At 40.3% G+C, this 17,363-nt stretch overlaps 1 protein-coding gene across 1 annotated transcript; it reads left to right on the forward strand.

Annotated features, from left to right (window-relative positions):
• Nucleotides 1–2,180: 2,180 nt before the first annotated feature.
• pcolceb (procollagen C-endopeptidase enhancer b) lies at nt 2,181–10,879 on the forward strand. The gene is made up of 9 exons (XM_028038652.1): nt 2,181–2,311; nt 3,366–3,474; nt 4,657–4,915; nt 5,107–5,231; nt 7,574–7,710; nt 7,805–8,676; nt 8,775–8,855; nt 9,418–9,588; nt 10,513–10,879. The coding sequence occupies exons 1-9, from the start codon at nt 2,217–2,219 to the stop codon at nt 10,641–10,643; spliced, it is 1,980 nt and encodes a 659-aa protein (XP_027894453.1). The 5' UTR covers nt 2,181–2,216; the 3' UTR covers nt 10,644–10,879.
• Nucleotides 10,880–17,363: the final 6,484 nt, after the last annotated feature.

A 17,363-nucleotide genomic window follows, 5' to 3' on the forward strand; every position in this document is an offset into this window, starting at 1 on the left:
ATTGAAAACATGACAAAATAACAGTGGACCCCGGCATTCGCATGGTTTAGGGACCACAATAGCCTGTGATTAGCAAAAATCCACAAATATTTGAGGCTCCCCCTAAAAATTCTCATAACTGCCTATTTTAATACTTCAAACACCATATAAACACGATGTCATGATGTAAATCTTAGCTTTTCAGCATACACACATATTTTAAACAATTAGACTCTTAAATCTGTGGGTTGAGCCTGCTCATTGGCTATTTTGGTTCCAGTGTTACTGGAAAGGTCTGTAAAGACATGGAAGGTTGAATTTAGAGTGGAGAGGATTGATTAGTCTGAAGAGTATTGACCTCATTCGTGAGAGGGTACATTAAAGGTACTTTAGAGCAGAAATTATGAGTCAAGCCTTCTTGATCAACATCAGAGCAATTACTTCACGATTGCTCTGCAGAAAGAATGGTCAAATATTCTTTTTGTTAAGGCAAACCAAAAATATACTCTTTAACTAAACTCTATGTAGGGTTTAGTTTGTTTTTTTTATTTGTTGGTGTATTTGAAAGTAGGTACCCTGAGCGAGTTTTCTAAATGCAGGCACTAACAAGAGTCCTGCTTATAGCTGGCTGTGCACTGAAGTGGTTTTTATACATACAATCATGGCCATACGTTTGGCAGTGACACAAATGTTGGGGTTTGCAGCATTTTAAGTTCAAACTCTTGAGGAGAAAACAATTTTATACAGTAAGTTTTGACTTACTGTGTTGTCCATTTTTATTCATAACTCCTGTTATTTGTTTTTGCATGTTAGATCCGAACTTGTAATGTCAGATTTAGGTTCTCACATTTAGAGCCGTTTCCTAGCCAAAAAATTCAGCATTTCAATCTTCTGACCTTTTAGCCTCTTTGTTTTCACTTTTGTCTTGTGATAGTGCTCCAACATGCAGAGAAATACATCGGTCATTACCAAACTGTTTTGTGGTTTGTTAAAGAGATTTCTGTTGGAGGATGTTTTGATCTTGGGTAGAGATGTGGGTTAGCCCACACATGGATTGGATGAGGGTCCTTCAATGTTGGCACATTGCACTTATCGCAGTTCTCACTTCATTTGTTCTCTGGGCAGAATGGATGAAAACATTCTGGTCTAGCAATTCTGGACAATTGTGGCTATCCTCCGACAGAACCTCCTAATGTGAAGTCTTGATAGTTCAGAAAAAAAATTACTGAAGGTGTGCAAGGCTATTTTGAAGGAAGACATCAAAGGTCACCTTTGTCCCTCTCCTTCAAGTAACAAAATTGATCATCAGGTTCAAACAAGATTGTTTCACATCTTCACCTGTACTTACAATGCAACTAAAGTAAGTTAGGTTACTGCATCATCTGACTGAGATAGGGTCACAGAGGTCTCTTGTCCAGGTGGGAGAATATTTTTGGGGATCCTAAGACGATCTTGGATCACGGGGGCTTAAGGGGTTCTGGGTCTGCTCCACAGTTTTCTTCCAGTGATCACAAAACGTCCAAAGGGAAGATTCCAGGAAGCCTCTCCAAAAGACGCCTGCATCTTCTCAGTACGCTCATTTTCATGCGAAGGAGCAGGAGCTCCACTCTGACATGCCCCCAGGTAACCAAGTTCCCAACCCTATCTCCAATGGCCAGCCCAGACAAATTAACAAAAGAAGTTAATTTGTGCCACTTGACTTGCAAAACACATTTGCATGCCACACAAGTAAATGGCTTACTTGTATAATGCTTTGTCATGTCCACTTCACACTACATTCAGTCATTCACACACTGATGGCGACAAGCTACTGGAGTCGAGGCTGCCATGCGCCGGGATCACCTGACTACCACATGTGTGGCGTGTGCAACTGGGGATGAGAACCTGCAACATTGTCGATTATGGGATGAACTGTCATCACTGTCGTCCCAGGATCAATGACACATCCTCGTTGTTTTACATTACTACAACTAGAGACATGACAAAAAGCAGGCACGCTGCATAGATATCTGTAATTTGGATAAAATATGGGGGATGCTTGCTGTAGCAGGGACTCTGTCCATTTATATTTACCCTCTCTCCTTCATCAAACAACCTTCACTCAGCTTTCCTTTCATCATTGCCACCTCTTCCCTCCCTTTCCTAACCTCAGACTCTCTCCACGCCTATGCCTGACTTATCCCTCCTTCCTCCGTCCTCCTCCTCTGCCTTATTTCCTACTCTTTGGGGACAGCAGGATGGAGGACGGGGCATCGACTGTGTGTCTTCTTGTCCTGTCTTTGGCTTTAGGATGGACCGAAGGGCAGAGTCAGACAAACAATACAGACTCAAGGTAAGAGTTCATATCTGTTGATACCATCCTCCTTTTTGTAGCTTGTTTTTTTCCCCCCAAAATGTTCACAAGTGTGCACAAGTGGCAAGTCATTTTCAAGATCAGGACTGGGAGTCTGGCCCGATTCCTTTATTGGGATCAGTGGGAGTGCAGTGGAAATGGAAGTGTTTAGTGTTGGGAGCATGTAACTGACATCCTGTAAACTTGCACAAAAGAAAATGACACATGTTGAAAATGATGTAGTAATTAAACTGGGCACATTCACAGATGCCTCTGGATCTGGTGGCTGCAACATGTTAACAGAGTTCTCCACCTCTGGAGCTTAGTTTTATGTCGTTGTTTTTTAGAGCTCCAGCGAAACCTGGACTTCCACAAGCACACAGGGTGTAAATTGAACATGAGTAACAAACAAATACCTGTGGGCTGCTGAGCTCCAGAGGGTCTGAAGGGAGGGACTTTAACCACTGGGATAGTACAGCCCACTGTGGTCAAACAGCACCACAGTGGACTCACAACACATTATAAAACAAGAGTGAAAATAGCAGAAATTTCTCAATCTTAACAAATATATATAGCAATAGATTTTACAAGATGACGAACTGCTGGAGAAGTGGATGACTCCATCTGCGCACAGTGGGTGCAGCAAAATTAAAAGCTGGAGCTGGTCGAGCTTTTGATGTGTGTTTATCTGAGTGTGGAGTGGTGGGTGTCACCAGGCTCCATGTGTGAGCAGTCTGTTGCGTCGCAGGTTGAAAGTGCCTATTTGCTGCAGAGAAGTGTGTCTCCTGTCAACTTTTTTTGTGGTGCAGTCTCCACACAGCACACATACAGTATACGTACGGTAAGGCTGCTGGCCTGGTTTGACCACGCGTCAAGTGAAAACACACCACTTCCACCTCCCTCTAGCCTCGAAGAACACAGGCTGCCACTGTTACATACACCAGGCGTATTTAGTGATGTGTGCATTCAAAATTTTGCCTCCAAACTTTTCAGTACAGCTGATTAGGGAAGATGCATTTCATGGAGTCCACTGCGAAATTTCTCTTTTTTTCAGGACTATGTTCCCCTGCGGAGGTCACCTGGTCACTGACTCTGGCATAGTGGCCAGTGAAGGGTTCCCCAGTTTCTACAAACCCAATAGTAAATGCACCTGGTACATCACTGTGAGTGAATTGCTTTTAATGTTTCTATGTCAAATTTCTTATTATGCTTGATGCTCTGTTTCTCATCAAGGATATATTCAAAATTCTTTGAAAAGGTATTTAATGTAAGCAGAGTGGGAGTGACCATTTTCTGTCCTTGAAGACTAGTTGCTGATTGGAGTAATCTTCAAGCCCCTAAAATCTCTAACACCACACCATTCTGAAGACTCAAGAAAATAATGGACACTGGAGACATAAAGAAGAAAGATGTCTAAAGATTGTTGAAAAGTCAAAGTTCTAAAGTCTTGGGGAGATGTCAGGTCTCTGAGGACTCCAGGAGGTGTAGGGATGCTAAAGATTCAATAGCAGATGCTGAAGATGATGACGACTCTGAAAGCAAAGACTGGGAGTGGAGGAGGACACAGTGGAGGGACACCTCTGATCTCTTCTGGGGTTATACGGAGTTGCAAGGGGTTTAGAGGCGACCAAGACGGCTGCTCTGATAGTAATCTTTGAAGAGGATGGATGTAAACTCTTTTTGGATGACATAAAATAAGAAGTTGTGACAATGATGGTGATGTACAGTAGATGATGACTGAGGACAAGGATGCTCTGGAGATAGAGAGACAAAGACCCTGCAGGTAAAGTGAAGACTCAGCATGCAATAATGTAGTTGAGGACGTTTCAGGTGACAGGACAGATAAAGATCCTCCAGGTGATGGTGCAGATGGAAGTGATGCTGTTCCCTCACATTCAAACTTTGACAGGCTTTATTTCAATATCTTAGGTCTTCTTGATAGTAGCATATTGTAACTAATAACCAAACAGGCTTGATAAAATTTCTGATACATCATAACAGTGAAGAATACCTCTGGGAACGATTGGACATTGTTTCCTCTTTCTCATGTGCTTCCAGTACTCTCAGGGATATTTAACTTGTTTGGAACTGCAGTCTGTCCCGGGTGTGGACACCCACTGCAACCAGAATTTCTCTAACACCCTCAATATGTTATTGGCTCATGGAACCAGAAAAGGCTGTCAGTCATTGCGGTCTTAATGTTGCACATCCTGGTATTTTGTATTCCATAACAAAAATGTGTGTTTTCCTACCACTTAAAACCAGCATGAAGTATGATGTCAAATATATAAATGTACTCGAGCATGTAATAAAACTCTTATTTTCGACCTCTCCTAACACACCAGGTCCCAGAGAGTCATGTGGTCATGCTGTCTTTCCGCCTCTTCGACATGGAAGCTGACCCCACCTGTCGCTACGACTACCTGGATGTCTACAATGGTCACACGCGCCTGGTGCAAAAGCTGGGCCGTTTCTGTGGGACATTCAGGCCAGGCGCACTCCTCTCCACCTCCAACACCATGATGCTGGAGATGGTGTCTGACGACGCCACTGGAGGGAGAGGATTTCTCGCTTCCTTCAATGCAGGGAAGCCACATATGGAAGGTTTGGACGTCTTAGTTTTCAACTGCTCAACTTTAACAGTTGGAAATTTTTGCCGTTTTATTTGTAATGTGCAAAATTATAATTTGTCTAAAATGTCATCATCTTGAAGGAGCAAAGCCACCACCCCATCAAATCACAATGTGTGCATGCATTTAGCTTGGACTAGAGCATTTCCTGTTTTGACTTCACAGAGGACCAGTTCTGTGGAGGCCGTCTGACCAAACCACAGGGTTCTGTGAAGACGCCCAACTGGCCCAACTCGAATTACCCAGCAGGTATCAGCTGCTCCTGGCACATCACCGTCGAGCCGAGCAATGTAAGCTGGCCGTTATACACTAACTAATTATGGTAATGTAACTAACTTGCCTCTTAACTTTGAAGGATTTTTCTTTTTTTACCTTGTTTACAAATGGCAGTGCCCCCTGGTGTTCTCTGTGTTATCCAGCAGAAAAGCAATTTTAAAAAATGGACAGATCGAGTCATCTTTGAACGATCAAATGTCCTCATGAACCCCATCGAGACCACAAGGTGGTCATGTTTGCTGTTGATTGGGTGAAACTTAAATCAAGATGAATAAAAATAGTGGAGTTTTGTTTCATTGGGACAACTTCTCCAAAATTATGCAGGTGTTTAATTTTATGTTTTAATCCAACAATCCTTTGAAGGTGTTTTGAAACACTTGATGTTTCAATTTGTTTAAAGTGGTTTTTATGACTCTTCAGTTACATTGTGCTCTTCCTTGACAGTCCCTAAGATAAAGAAAATATTTTTAAAGCAAAGAGAAGACCAAGAATTCAAAGGTTGCCAGTATGTTTTCTTTCTGTCACTGAAAAAACATCTATGATTTAACTATGCCTTTTTAAGACTTGTTGATGACAGTGAGTACAGGGAATCTGCTGCAGTTCTATGGTGCAATGAACTAATGTTACAAGTATGTGTTTACAATTATAAAGTAGAATAACTGATTTGTTGTGGGTAACAAATCATGAGTGTAATTTTCTACAGTTAGGTTTGCTGACTCAGATACAAAAATTGGTCATAATTGCAATAAACTCTCCTGTAGAGTGTTGATACATTTTCCCCTCAACTGTACAGTCAATGTGGCAGTATTTCTGAAGCTTTCCTTCATTTTAAACACTACAGGGAACCCAATTAAGCTCATCTTGTTAGCAACAAGTGTGCAGAAAATGGCTCACTGTTAAAATAAAAGGAAATAACATCCACTAGAGTGATATCATGACAGATGTTAAAAAAATTGTAGACAGCCATATCATGCTAGGTGGTCCTGCCAGCTAACTCACAAAAATCCACAGAGATATTAAAGTCTTGAATTGAAATGTGTTTTATATAAGACCTTGTAAAAGGATTAATGCCCCTTGAACGTTATGGTGATCTTAAAGTAGGGTTACGTTATTAAATAATGTTCCAAGCAGAACTTTTGTTTGCAACATGGCAAAAGCGTTGCATGGAAACACAACAAACATTTGGAAAAAAAAAAAAAGCTCTGCTCTGAGACTAAAATGGGGGATTTTGTTCCATATACTAACTGATAGGTTTTGGAGGTCCTTAAACACACCATCTCCACTGTCAGATATGGGTTGCCAGCGTCATGCTTCTCTTGAGTGGGCACAGGAAAGCTGGTGAGAGTTAATCAGACATGGAACTAAATGGACAAAAGGCAGGCCTATTGTGGAATATAACCTAAGGCTGAATGTCCCAGTCAAAGTCCTAAATCAATTTGAAAATCAGTGGTAAGACTTGAAACTGTGTGTTCACAGATGCTCTACCTCTAATCTGACTGAGCTTGAGTTGTTTTGCATAGAAGAATGGACAAAATGTACTTTTCTGTGGATGTTTCTACTTCAAATATGTACACTGCTGCTACAGAGTTCAGTGACACAGATCCACTGTAAAATGTCTAAGACCAGGGTACTCAAGTCCAGTCCTTGAGAGCTACCATCCTGCAACTTTCAGATGCTTCCCTGGTCCAACAGACCTGAGGCAAATGAATGGCTCGTTAGCAGGTCTGTTCAGAGCTGATCCTGATCCGTTGGAGTACGGATGCATCTAAACGTTGCAGGACGGTAGTTCTCGAGGGCTGGACTTGAGCACCCCTGGTCTAAGACCTAATGCACCTAAAAGGTTCATTTTAAGCATTGAAATTGTTCAGTGACAATTTTTTAATCTCATGCAGCAACTTAAATGTTAGTTGGACTTTACATGCAGCTGGATATGCTGTGCGAAGTGGGCTGTTGTTGCAAGAGAAAGTTTAAAGAAATGAGTAAACTGGCCCATCAATAGGAAACATACAGTAGTTACTAATTGACATTGACTAACATGGATGTGTTTGTGAAACATGGGAACGAGAAAAGTGTGACAGTGGCTCTGGTAATGAAGGTTAAATGAAAGAGTTCATTGAGTTCCTGCAGGTGTGTTCATGCGAGCCAAGAGATTGACCTTAAGGAAATGGGGGAGGGGGTAACCAAGGGCGACAGAAAGAGCTAAAAGACCCTCTGTATTTCCCCTCTCCTCCAAGTCTACCTCTCTGTGGCTGTACTGTACTCATTTCATGAAAACCAGGAAGGAATAAACATTCCTGAGTCATTCCCTGTCATAAAGTTTGGGAAGTTTTAGTTTGTGTTGCCATCTGTCTTCCAGGTGATTGAAGTGAAGTTTGAGAAGCTGGACTTGGAGTCTGATTTGTACTGTCGCTACGACTATGTGGCATTGTTTAATGGAGGAGAGACCGATGACTCGAGGAGGATTGGGAAATTCTGCGGAGATAGAGCGCCGGCGTGAGAATTTTGCTAAGAAATTACTTTTAAAATTAACAAATTTCAACTAATGCATTTTTGAGGTTTCAATGACATTTTCTCAACCTTTATGTAGAACTATAGTGACAAATGGCAACGAGCTCCTTGTCCAGTTTGTGTCGGATCTCAGTGTGACCTCAGATGGGTTCATGGCACATTACTCCAGTGTGCCCCCTGAGTCCCGCACACCCACAGCTGGAGGTGACTTCATCTACAGACCTCAGCCAACTTCCAGGCCGCAGAAACCAACCTCAAAGCCAAGGAAACCTGCCAAACCAACACCTAAACTGACCACCAAACCCGCTTTAAGATCAACTCCTAAACCATCTGTAAAGCCAAAACCTAAACCAACGAAAAAGCCTTTGATAAAACCAATTAAACCCATTTTGAAACCTTCTCTCAAAACAACACCAAGACCAACGACTAGACCTGTCCAACCAACTACTAAACCTGTCCAACCAACTACTAAACCTATCATACCAACATCTAAACCAACTACAAAACCACCTGTTAAACCACGACCTGGCATCCGTCTTAAACCAACACCCAAACCCCCCAAAAAACCGTTTTCAAGGACTCCTCTGGTAAAGAAACCCCCATTCCGCAAACCTACTCCCAAGCCTGCAGTCAAGTCAATTTCTAAACCAAAACCAGTGAAACCTACACCTAAGTTGCCCGTAAGAAAACCCACAGCTAAACCTGGGGATAAAAATTCACTTAAAACCAAAATAGTTAAGCCAACACTCAAGCCTAGAATCCTGGCCAAACCCTCACGGAAACCTTGGGTGAAACCTAAGCCCACCATGAAACCTCGAGTCAAACCTATGAAGCCAACCCCAAAGACTGGATTGAAACCAACAGTGAAGCCAAAGATAAAGCCCAAAACAACAACAGCTAAACCAGAACTGAGCAGGACTGTGACCAAAAAGCCTGCTGTCAATATGACAGGTGAGTGAAATGGAACTGTACTTTGTACCTGTATCAGTAAGAATGCTACTTGATGTATTTCTTGTTTAAATGTGTGTTTGTGTGAACATTTCCTGCAGCTTCACCTCTCAACCCACTGTGTACTCAACCCTGCGCGAGGATAGGGACTCTCCATTCCAACTTCTGCCCACATGACTTTGGTGAGGAGTAACTCAAGCTCCTTCGTAAAACATCTTTTGTCTACTGGCTTAAATAAACATTAGGACACCCTTTAAACTACCAGGTTCTTCACTAAGACATATTGATGTTTAACCTCTTTTATATCTATGGACATTTTATTTAATTGTACTTTAAAAATTAAACTTGTAAGGCTCATTCAACAAAATCCATCTACAGAAATGTGTTTTCTACCAGGGAAAATAACGAGGAAACTCTTCGCTCTTAAAGCTAGTAACATCACCAAGAAAAAAGACCTCTAGGAATCCAGACTGTTCAAAAAAATTACACAAAAGATAGACTTTTTAGAAGCCAACACTAAAGAAATCAGAGATGGTATGGAAGATTTTACTTCATTCTGTACCTCTCAAAAAAAACAATTTCCTCTGTAAAAAATTGATTATAGGTTATAAGTTGCCATTTTATAACCTAGAAATGGAAATAAACATCCTAATTCAGAAAGGTTATTGCTTAGCAACCACATCTGTCTACTTTAAAGTCTTAGCCATTTCTATTTTTCCTCTAACACTTTGTTCACCCGTCCAGTGATTACAGGGAAGGTGACTTCTCTGAGTCCTGATCCAAGCGGCTCAGCAACTTTGGAAGTGTTTCTGATCAAAGCCTATAAGGCAGGGAGCCTCAAGATCAACAAATCAGGACCCATCAAGTCAATCACGCTGAACTCCGCCTGCAAGAAATGCCCGGGGATTATCAAAGGTACAACACAGAGCTATGCATTCACCATCTTTTCTTTGTATCTGTATTTCATACGACATAAGAGGAGCTGTTGTTTGGTTAAAAAGTGGCGAACATTGTTAGATGTTATTGCTAAATGACGTTGATTTAGTCTTTTTACAGCATCTTGTGTCCCAAAACCACATTAAACCAAGGTTTGCTTTTAAGTCTCAAATATCATTAAGTTAAAGTGTTTACCTGATAATAGTCAATAAAGTTAGAAAAATAGTGAATCAATTTATTGACATGTTTTCAGTATAGGGCCAGAAAAGAATTATTCAGGAAGTTCAATGAGTTTCTGACAAGTTATTAGTTGAAGTCTCTGGTAAGATGTTTGCCCTATTTATTCAAACTGAGGTTATTCAGCAAAGTAAGATATTTAATCTTAATGCCTACTCCAACAAACCCCAGTTCAATAATCTAAACTTTCCTTGTAAAATCTTTTAAATGTAAAAAAAAAGAAAAGAAAAAGCATTGGGATTGCTGCATTGTTCGGGGTATTTCCCAGGTCTTCATAAAGGCTGGAATAATGTCAGTCTTTACAGACTTTTTCAAGTTTTACAGAAGCAAGTGTAAACGAGATTTGAATATAAAAAATATGCAATTTTGGACTAAATAAATGCTAAAGGGTGTCAAAACAGAGTAAGAAAATGGGAATCATGTCAGCAAAGTACACAAATCACAAGTGTGATCATTTGCTTCTTGAATGTTGCCTCCTTCTGTTCCGTGTACCTTTAAATCAGCAAGACATCATAAAAAGAAAGAGAACAAAAATTAATTCTTGAGCCGTTTCTAAAATATACGGTCCATAATTTAGCCAACTACACCCTATGTTTTGGTGTAAAAAGCCCAGAAATTTCGTCACAGTTGCAAATTTTTTTGTCTTGGTTTTTTTCTGCCCTTCAGGTCGGAACTACGTGCTGATGGGGATGGTTGACGCCCAGGGCAACGGCCAGCTGAGCCCATCCAACTTCGCTCTGATTTATCAACCTGCGCACGCCAAGTCGCTGGAAATCCTTTCCCGCAAATCGTGCTAATGTCACCGTCTCAGCCACCAGTCAGATCCACAGCAGAGAAATACATCTTGCAAAGATTGGCAGAAGTTTTAATAACATCCTCCAAAGCTTTAACATATGTCTACTAATGGAAGGCTGTCACGTTTTAAATATTCGCCGTTATTTCATCTTGTATTTTGTATGTAAATTATGTATTAATGAAATTAATTAATTTCTATGTTAAGGGATACAAAATAAACAGTTGTTGGGATATTTCAGATGTTTCTGCTGTTGAAGTCTTATTTAACAGATGAAATGAGAAAAATGGCTCATGTTTAATAAAAGTTAGCAGTAGAGTTCATTTTAGAAAGTTTGTGGCGTTTACATAGTTTTATTTGGAGTAAATCCTCTTTGCAAAACAAAAGCATTTTTTTGCTATATAATGGAGAAGAAGGGTTACAATAACAGAGGTTTGTGTGTTTTTTCCCCTTTTTGTTTAAAATAGCTGATCTTTAGTGAACCCGGGATTGTTCCACTGAGACTAGAGGAGACCTGCAGTGTCAACTGTGGGACTTTATATAGATATGCGTGTGTCTTTTCAAATCAAATCTAATCATCTGAATTTACCACAGGTGGAGCCCAATGAAGCTGAAGAAACATCCTGAAGATGATCAGAGGAAACGTCTGCAATTTGAGCTTTTAGAATTTTGAAAATCGTTTAATACAATTTAGAACAAGGCCGTAACGTAAAACATGGAAAAATTGAAGCGCTGTGTTTAGGATGCACTGTATCTCCATAGCAAAGAGTTTCTATTGAATGTTTTTTTTCCTTCTTCTGACTTCACTCAGTGAAACTGAAACCAGCCGGTCTTCCCTCTATAACAACTTCCACTCTGAAGAGTGTTGTCATCAGAGTGACTTGCTATCACTTATGTCAGATGTGTCAACTCAGTTCATCTTATGTCTCTGTGTACCTTTACCTTACTAATTACGCCTGCAAATGTCAAACATAAAAGCTAAGTAAGCTGTCAAACAAAAAAAAAACATTATATACCTATTTAACTTCACATTTTAAATGTGCTAGAGAATATATTTGACAATATAGCTGAACAATAAGATTTGACGCTTGTTTCAATATAGATGTCGGCGCAAAATAAATGAGCACAAGCAGTAAACTAAAAGAGATCTTTTATGATTTCCTCTTGGTCCTTGTGAAAACCTTAAGATGTAAACACCCCACTAAACATATCTTTCAGCACCGCAGTCCAAACAAACAGAATACATTCATTCATTGATTCACAGTGGTAGACAAAATACAGCAAAAGGAACAAAGACGCATACAGCCGGTGTAAAAACGCATGTCGCCCGACAGCAAAGCGTAGAGATTCAACAGCCATAAAAAAACATAAAAGTCACTGAACTGAATATTTATTCTCCTTTTTAAATTTAGATTATTATAAGTTGATTAGCACAGCTGGCACAACAAAATCTAACAGCTCCAGCTCCAGCGTGACTGGAGCTGGAGCTGGGATTGACAAGCATCCCAGTTCCAGTTTTCTCTGCGGTCTCTGTCAGGCCTGCTGGTTGGCGTCGTCGTCGGAGTCGGCCCGGCCACACAGGAAGAAGCAGAAGAGGACGCAGCAGCCGGTGAGCACGAACAGAATCACCAGGATGTAGACCAGCGTGGTGTTCCAGAAGGCGAACAGGTAGAGCGTCTTGTTACAGTAGCGCGACACATCGGTAGCGTTCTTGTTGTACTCGGGCTGATAAATAGAATAGATCCAAATGTTGCCTGTCAAAAATGGGAAAGAAATGTGAGCATAAAAGTATTGTGATAGTTTTAAACCTCCCATGTGAAGAAGTGTCAAGCTGGCTAGGTTAACCACAGAAAGTCAGCCGTGAGTGTCAACTGGATAAAAAAATAATAATAATCAGTACAAGTCCAGCTGTTTTATGAAAGCCTCAGAGATTTGATAAAGATTTATGATCAAACAGCTTCATGAAAACCATGTTTAATGCTTGTAATCTGAAAGTTTAATGAACAAATAAAAAGTAATCATTTGAATATTTGTATGCATTGCACAGAGAGGGAATGAAAAATGCTAAAACCCCTGAATAACTATTGATCACTGTAAAAACTATTGATCACTATAAAAACTGTGAGCTGCAGCGTTCACAGGACTGACAGACTGAGCCTGCGATTTCAGTCACAAGAAAACATCAGTGGTGGATGGTGCCAGTAAATAAATAAATAAAAAAACATTATAGGGCGGCATCTAGTGGTCAATGTTCATAATTACAAGAGGTTTATTCTACAATGGCAAATTTATGAAATGTCATACATGCAGCTTTGCAGCATTGAGTGCAACCATAATAATTCGGGAGATAAAAACATTTAATTTCAGCAATTCTGTTAGAAAAGTGTATTTATAGCGGTTCTTGACATAGAGTGATGCATTTCAAATGTTTATGCTATTTATGATGATTATAGAGGCTAGCTAATGAAACACCCAAAGCCTTCCTTCAAGCTCTATGATCTTGACTTATGAATAAATAATTGCAAATTTTACTTTCATCTGAGGACTCTGGACCTCTGAGCAACAGGTCAGTCCTTTTAGCTTCTCAGTCAAGATAAAACATTTCTGATGTCGCTTGTGGCTCAGGAGTGGCTTAAACTCTCACAATGTGACCATTGTAGTCAGTCTTTCTAGGACAATAGACCATGACCTTCCTCTGTAGTCTCCGTCTCATTTCCTGTCAGCCTCATGTATTTCATTATGTATGTAGCCTTTCAGAAGATACACAGATAAATGATTTAGACATTTAGTAATTGTAGATATTCATATCTTTGTCTTGTCCCTTAAAGAAGGTGTTGGACAACTGAATGCAGAGAAGGTGACGACATCGCAACAAAGAAAACTGAACCAGTTGGGCTGATGACAAAACTGAAGACTGAAAATCTAAACGGAGCGACTGCTTCAATTTTGAGAAAAACAAACCAACCAAACAAAAAAAGAAACACTGGCCAGACTTCCTGTTTCTAAAGGTCTTCATAAATTTTATTTTGGCATTTTACTACTCATTTGTTAAGTTAAAATCTCTGATAATGAGACTCTTTCTTGTAAAAGATGGTCAATGAATGGAACCTGGTTACATATAATGCAATGATCAGTAGCATTATGTAAGGATACACATTATTGAGTGTCTGAAAAGGTTTTCTTTAGGATTTTAAAAACCTATTGAAAAAATAATTCAAATTAAATTGTTCCAAAACTAAAAGTTAACCTGGGTATCAGTGTGTTAAGGAAGCAAGGAAGGATTTTGCTTAAGGATGTACAAATATATATATATACTGTGTATATATATATATATATATATATATATATATATAAACCCAACAATAATTCAACTGTGACATCATATATTTTAAATTTAGTCAATTTAAACTAGTGGAAAACTAAAATGACGACAGGTGGCTGAAATGTGACTTAAACTAAATTAAAATTTGCTGTTACAATAATCACTGTGCAACCAGCTTCTCTGGTGTTAACCCGCCAAGGAGTTGCCAGACGACCAGTAACATTATTTCTGTCCTTTTGGGTTCGACACACTGCATCTACAAATAACAAAAGCTGCTCACCCGAAATGAACCAGCAGAAGAGGAACAAGGACACCAGCGAGTTCCAGACGGTGACAACGTGGCCCGCCGTTGTTCGCGGTGTATCTTTGGTGGAGCGTGTGCCGGGGAGGCAAGACAGGAGGTTGAGAACTATGATGAAGACCCCCGACACGATCAGGTAGATGGGGATCTTCTCCTGGACTGGACACTCGTTGAGGTATACTGCCCCTAGTGGACAAAGGAAAATCTGTTCTTTTAGGAAGCACAGTGAAGCAACACGACGACACGGACAGGAAGAGGCACAACCGCTCACCGACTGCAATGTAGGCAATGGGCATGATGCCGACAATCACCTTTGAGACTGCTGCAAGAAGAACCAAAACGTGGACTGTCAATTTTCAGGTCAGAACAGAAACCATTGAGCTCTCAGAAAAGAGGATCTCACCCAGTACAGCCGGATGGGGGTCTTTGATGGCATTCATTTTCAAGGATGGTGACGCTAACCTGCAGAGGTCAACAAGGAATTGTGACGCTGATGGATATATTCATCCGTTACCAAAACAAACCTGAGAACTCAGATAATACAATCCACCTGAACAAGAAAAATAATAATAAAAAAACAACAAAAAAAACCACGCTGACCTTTAAACACCACAGTATGGTCGTTAACAGGTTGTAAAAATTCGTGCATGACTTTGCTACTTTTGTAGGATTTTATAATCAGTGGGACTTTTGTCTATTTGTTGCTCAGGAGAAAAAACTTGGGCAGATGTGCTACACTATGCCAGGATGGCAAGACAACAGCAATGACCTCAGAGAAGGAAATGTTGGAGACTATTAATCAGGTAATGGTTACAGGTTTGTTTCTTGCGACATGTCTGTACAAACACCTCTTCAAAACTGTCAAATAGTGCAGTGGATTGTTGCACATTTCATAAGATGAAATGATGATGCAAGCATGAAATTCCGTACATATAACCTTCAAGGTCCGCTCTTTTTTTAGAAACCGCTTGTCATGCGGTGTGTTTCAAAGTTCAAGATGGCGACCATTTTTGAAGATGGCTGCAGAGCCCGACTAATGTGGCAAAGCTATCTAATTATCTGACCCCAAAAATGTGATGAAAAAGTTAATTTGTCTAGCTTGAGATATTGCAAAATCGTTCTTAACGGCTGCCATCTTGGATGTCATCATAAAGTCTAACATGAAACTACTTTAGACAAAATAAGTTTAAGATCAGTGATCAGCTGATAAAGAAGGCAGGTGAGTAAGGCTGCAACAACTCAGAGAGATAAGACTGGGGAAGCCCATGCAGGGCTTTAAAAGCAAACAAAGGTGCTGTCGAGGGGTGTGCCACACAGACGGTGATTGACAGCGCTTAGACCCGCCTCCTGGCTCTGACTGGTTGTTTCTAGATGGCACTGATAGCAGGCAAAGGAGATCTATTTTTTTCCCCATGGATTATCTGTCTCATACTAAAATGTCACAACTTAGTTTGAATAAATGTGTTCTTTTTATATAAAAGTTACACACTGCAGCTTTACACAGAACAATGATCCCAAACTCAGCAGCTAAGTTTACAACAGAATCTGTGGAAAAACAAAGACTCAAGGTACTGCAATTATCCAATCAAAATGAAGACCTGAATCTGATTGACAGAGTTCTTGATGCCAACGTCAAAGAACTGAAATATGGTTATAAAGAGGAGTGGATCAAAGTTCCTCCACAATGCTGTGAGAGATCAATAAACGTAAACAGAGAACAGCTGAGTCGATGCATTGATGCAATGTATTGAATTACAGATGCTACACACATTTCTCCATTTCGGCTTCACTTTTGGCAGAGTGGTTTGTACACTTGAGGTTAGATTGGGCTCTTTGCAATTGTGGTAAAGGTAAAATAATTGTTAATGCAACAGATTAAACCCAAGAACTGAATAAAAATACCTACGTGTGGATTGTTTCTCTCGTATTATCAAATAATTGCAAATCAGGCAATTTCATAAGCATTTTTACTGGCAAAAGCTAAACTGCTGGAAGTGATTGCTTGGGTTGATGTGCTCTGCAGAGGATTTAGAATTTTAAAAATGTCCACATTAAATTAAAAACATTTCACAAAGCAATGTTGTTCTTGTACATTTTGGATACCTTCCAAACGATGCATCGAAATCTACTCCATAAATCACATGGGACAGACGGCTAAAAGAAAGGTTACAATTAAAGCAACAGGAGTCTACAATTTAGTTAAGAGCTCATATTTGCAAGAAATGAAGTTGGATACATTACCCACAATGCAAGTCAGACCAACTCTCTTAAATAGCAAAAACAATATTTTTTTTCTGCCCTCACATGAAAACTTTGCAAATAAAAGTTAAAAACAAACAAAAAAATTATTTCAATTGACGTCACAACTTAGGAAACTCTCATTTGGTTCCTGCTACACACAAATAACTTTTCCAACACTATTTAAAAACCTTCAAGTGCAGGTTACGTTTGACCATTATTATTTACTCTTCAAAAATAATAATAAAAATGTTCTTTCTCTGGTATCAAGATTACAACCATGGCAGTGCAATAATAGTGTTTAGTCAGACTGCATTCCCATAACCAGTCTGACTGGAAAACGAAGATCATAACACAAGAACAAGCACAGAACAACGGCGAGTGGAGGGAGCGTGGGAGCCCAGATCAGCCTGATCCAATTTATCTGTATCTTTGACAGTAAGCAGCAACATGTGGAAAGAAATCAACTACGTAGAAGGGAATGAAAACTGACATTTGTTCAGTTTCGTGGCTCAGATTTGAACGAGCGCACAGAAATGAGCGCAGAGCTCCTCAAACTTCGGCCTCGCCTCTCACTCTTTGGCACGCTGTGGGAAAGAGTCGGCTGCCAGCCAGAACTCACACCGCCTCCCACGCCCCGAAAACGGCCTCTGTTGTCTGCGTTCAGGCTCGGAAAGTCTCCGGTTAGAGTTACCCCATGAGGAAATCGCGGGAAGGACGTAAACTTACCTGCAGTTCAGTCAGAGTTTTGGTTTCTCCTGGGTCGCCTGTGTGCCGACAGCCGCTCCTTTAAGCGCGGTAGCTGACTGACGGAGCAACCTCCTAGTAACGGGAGCGCGCCTGCATGCGCGGTCACGCAGGGC

The sequence above is a fragment of the Xiphophorus couchianus genome, chromosome 14 (genome assembly GCF_001444195.1).
Source record: "Xiphophorus couchianus chromosome 14, X_couchianus-1.0, whole genome shotgun sequence".
In the NCBI taxonomy this organism is placed as follows: Eukaryota; Metazoa; Chordata; class Actinopteri; order Cyprinodontiformes; family Poeciliidae; genus Xiphophorus; species Xiphophorus couchianus.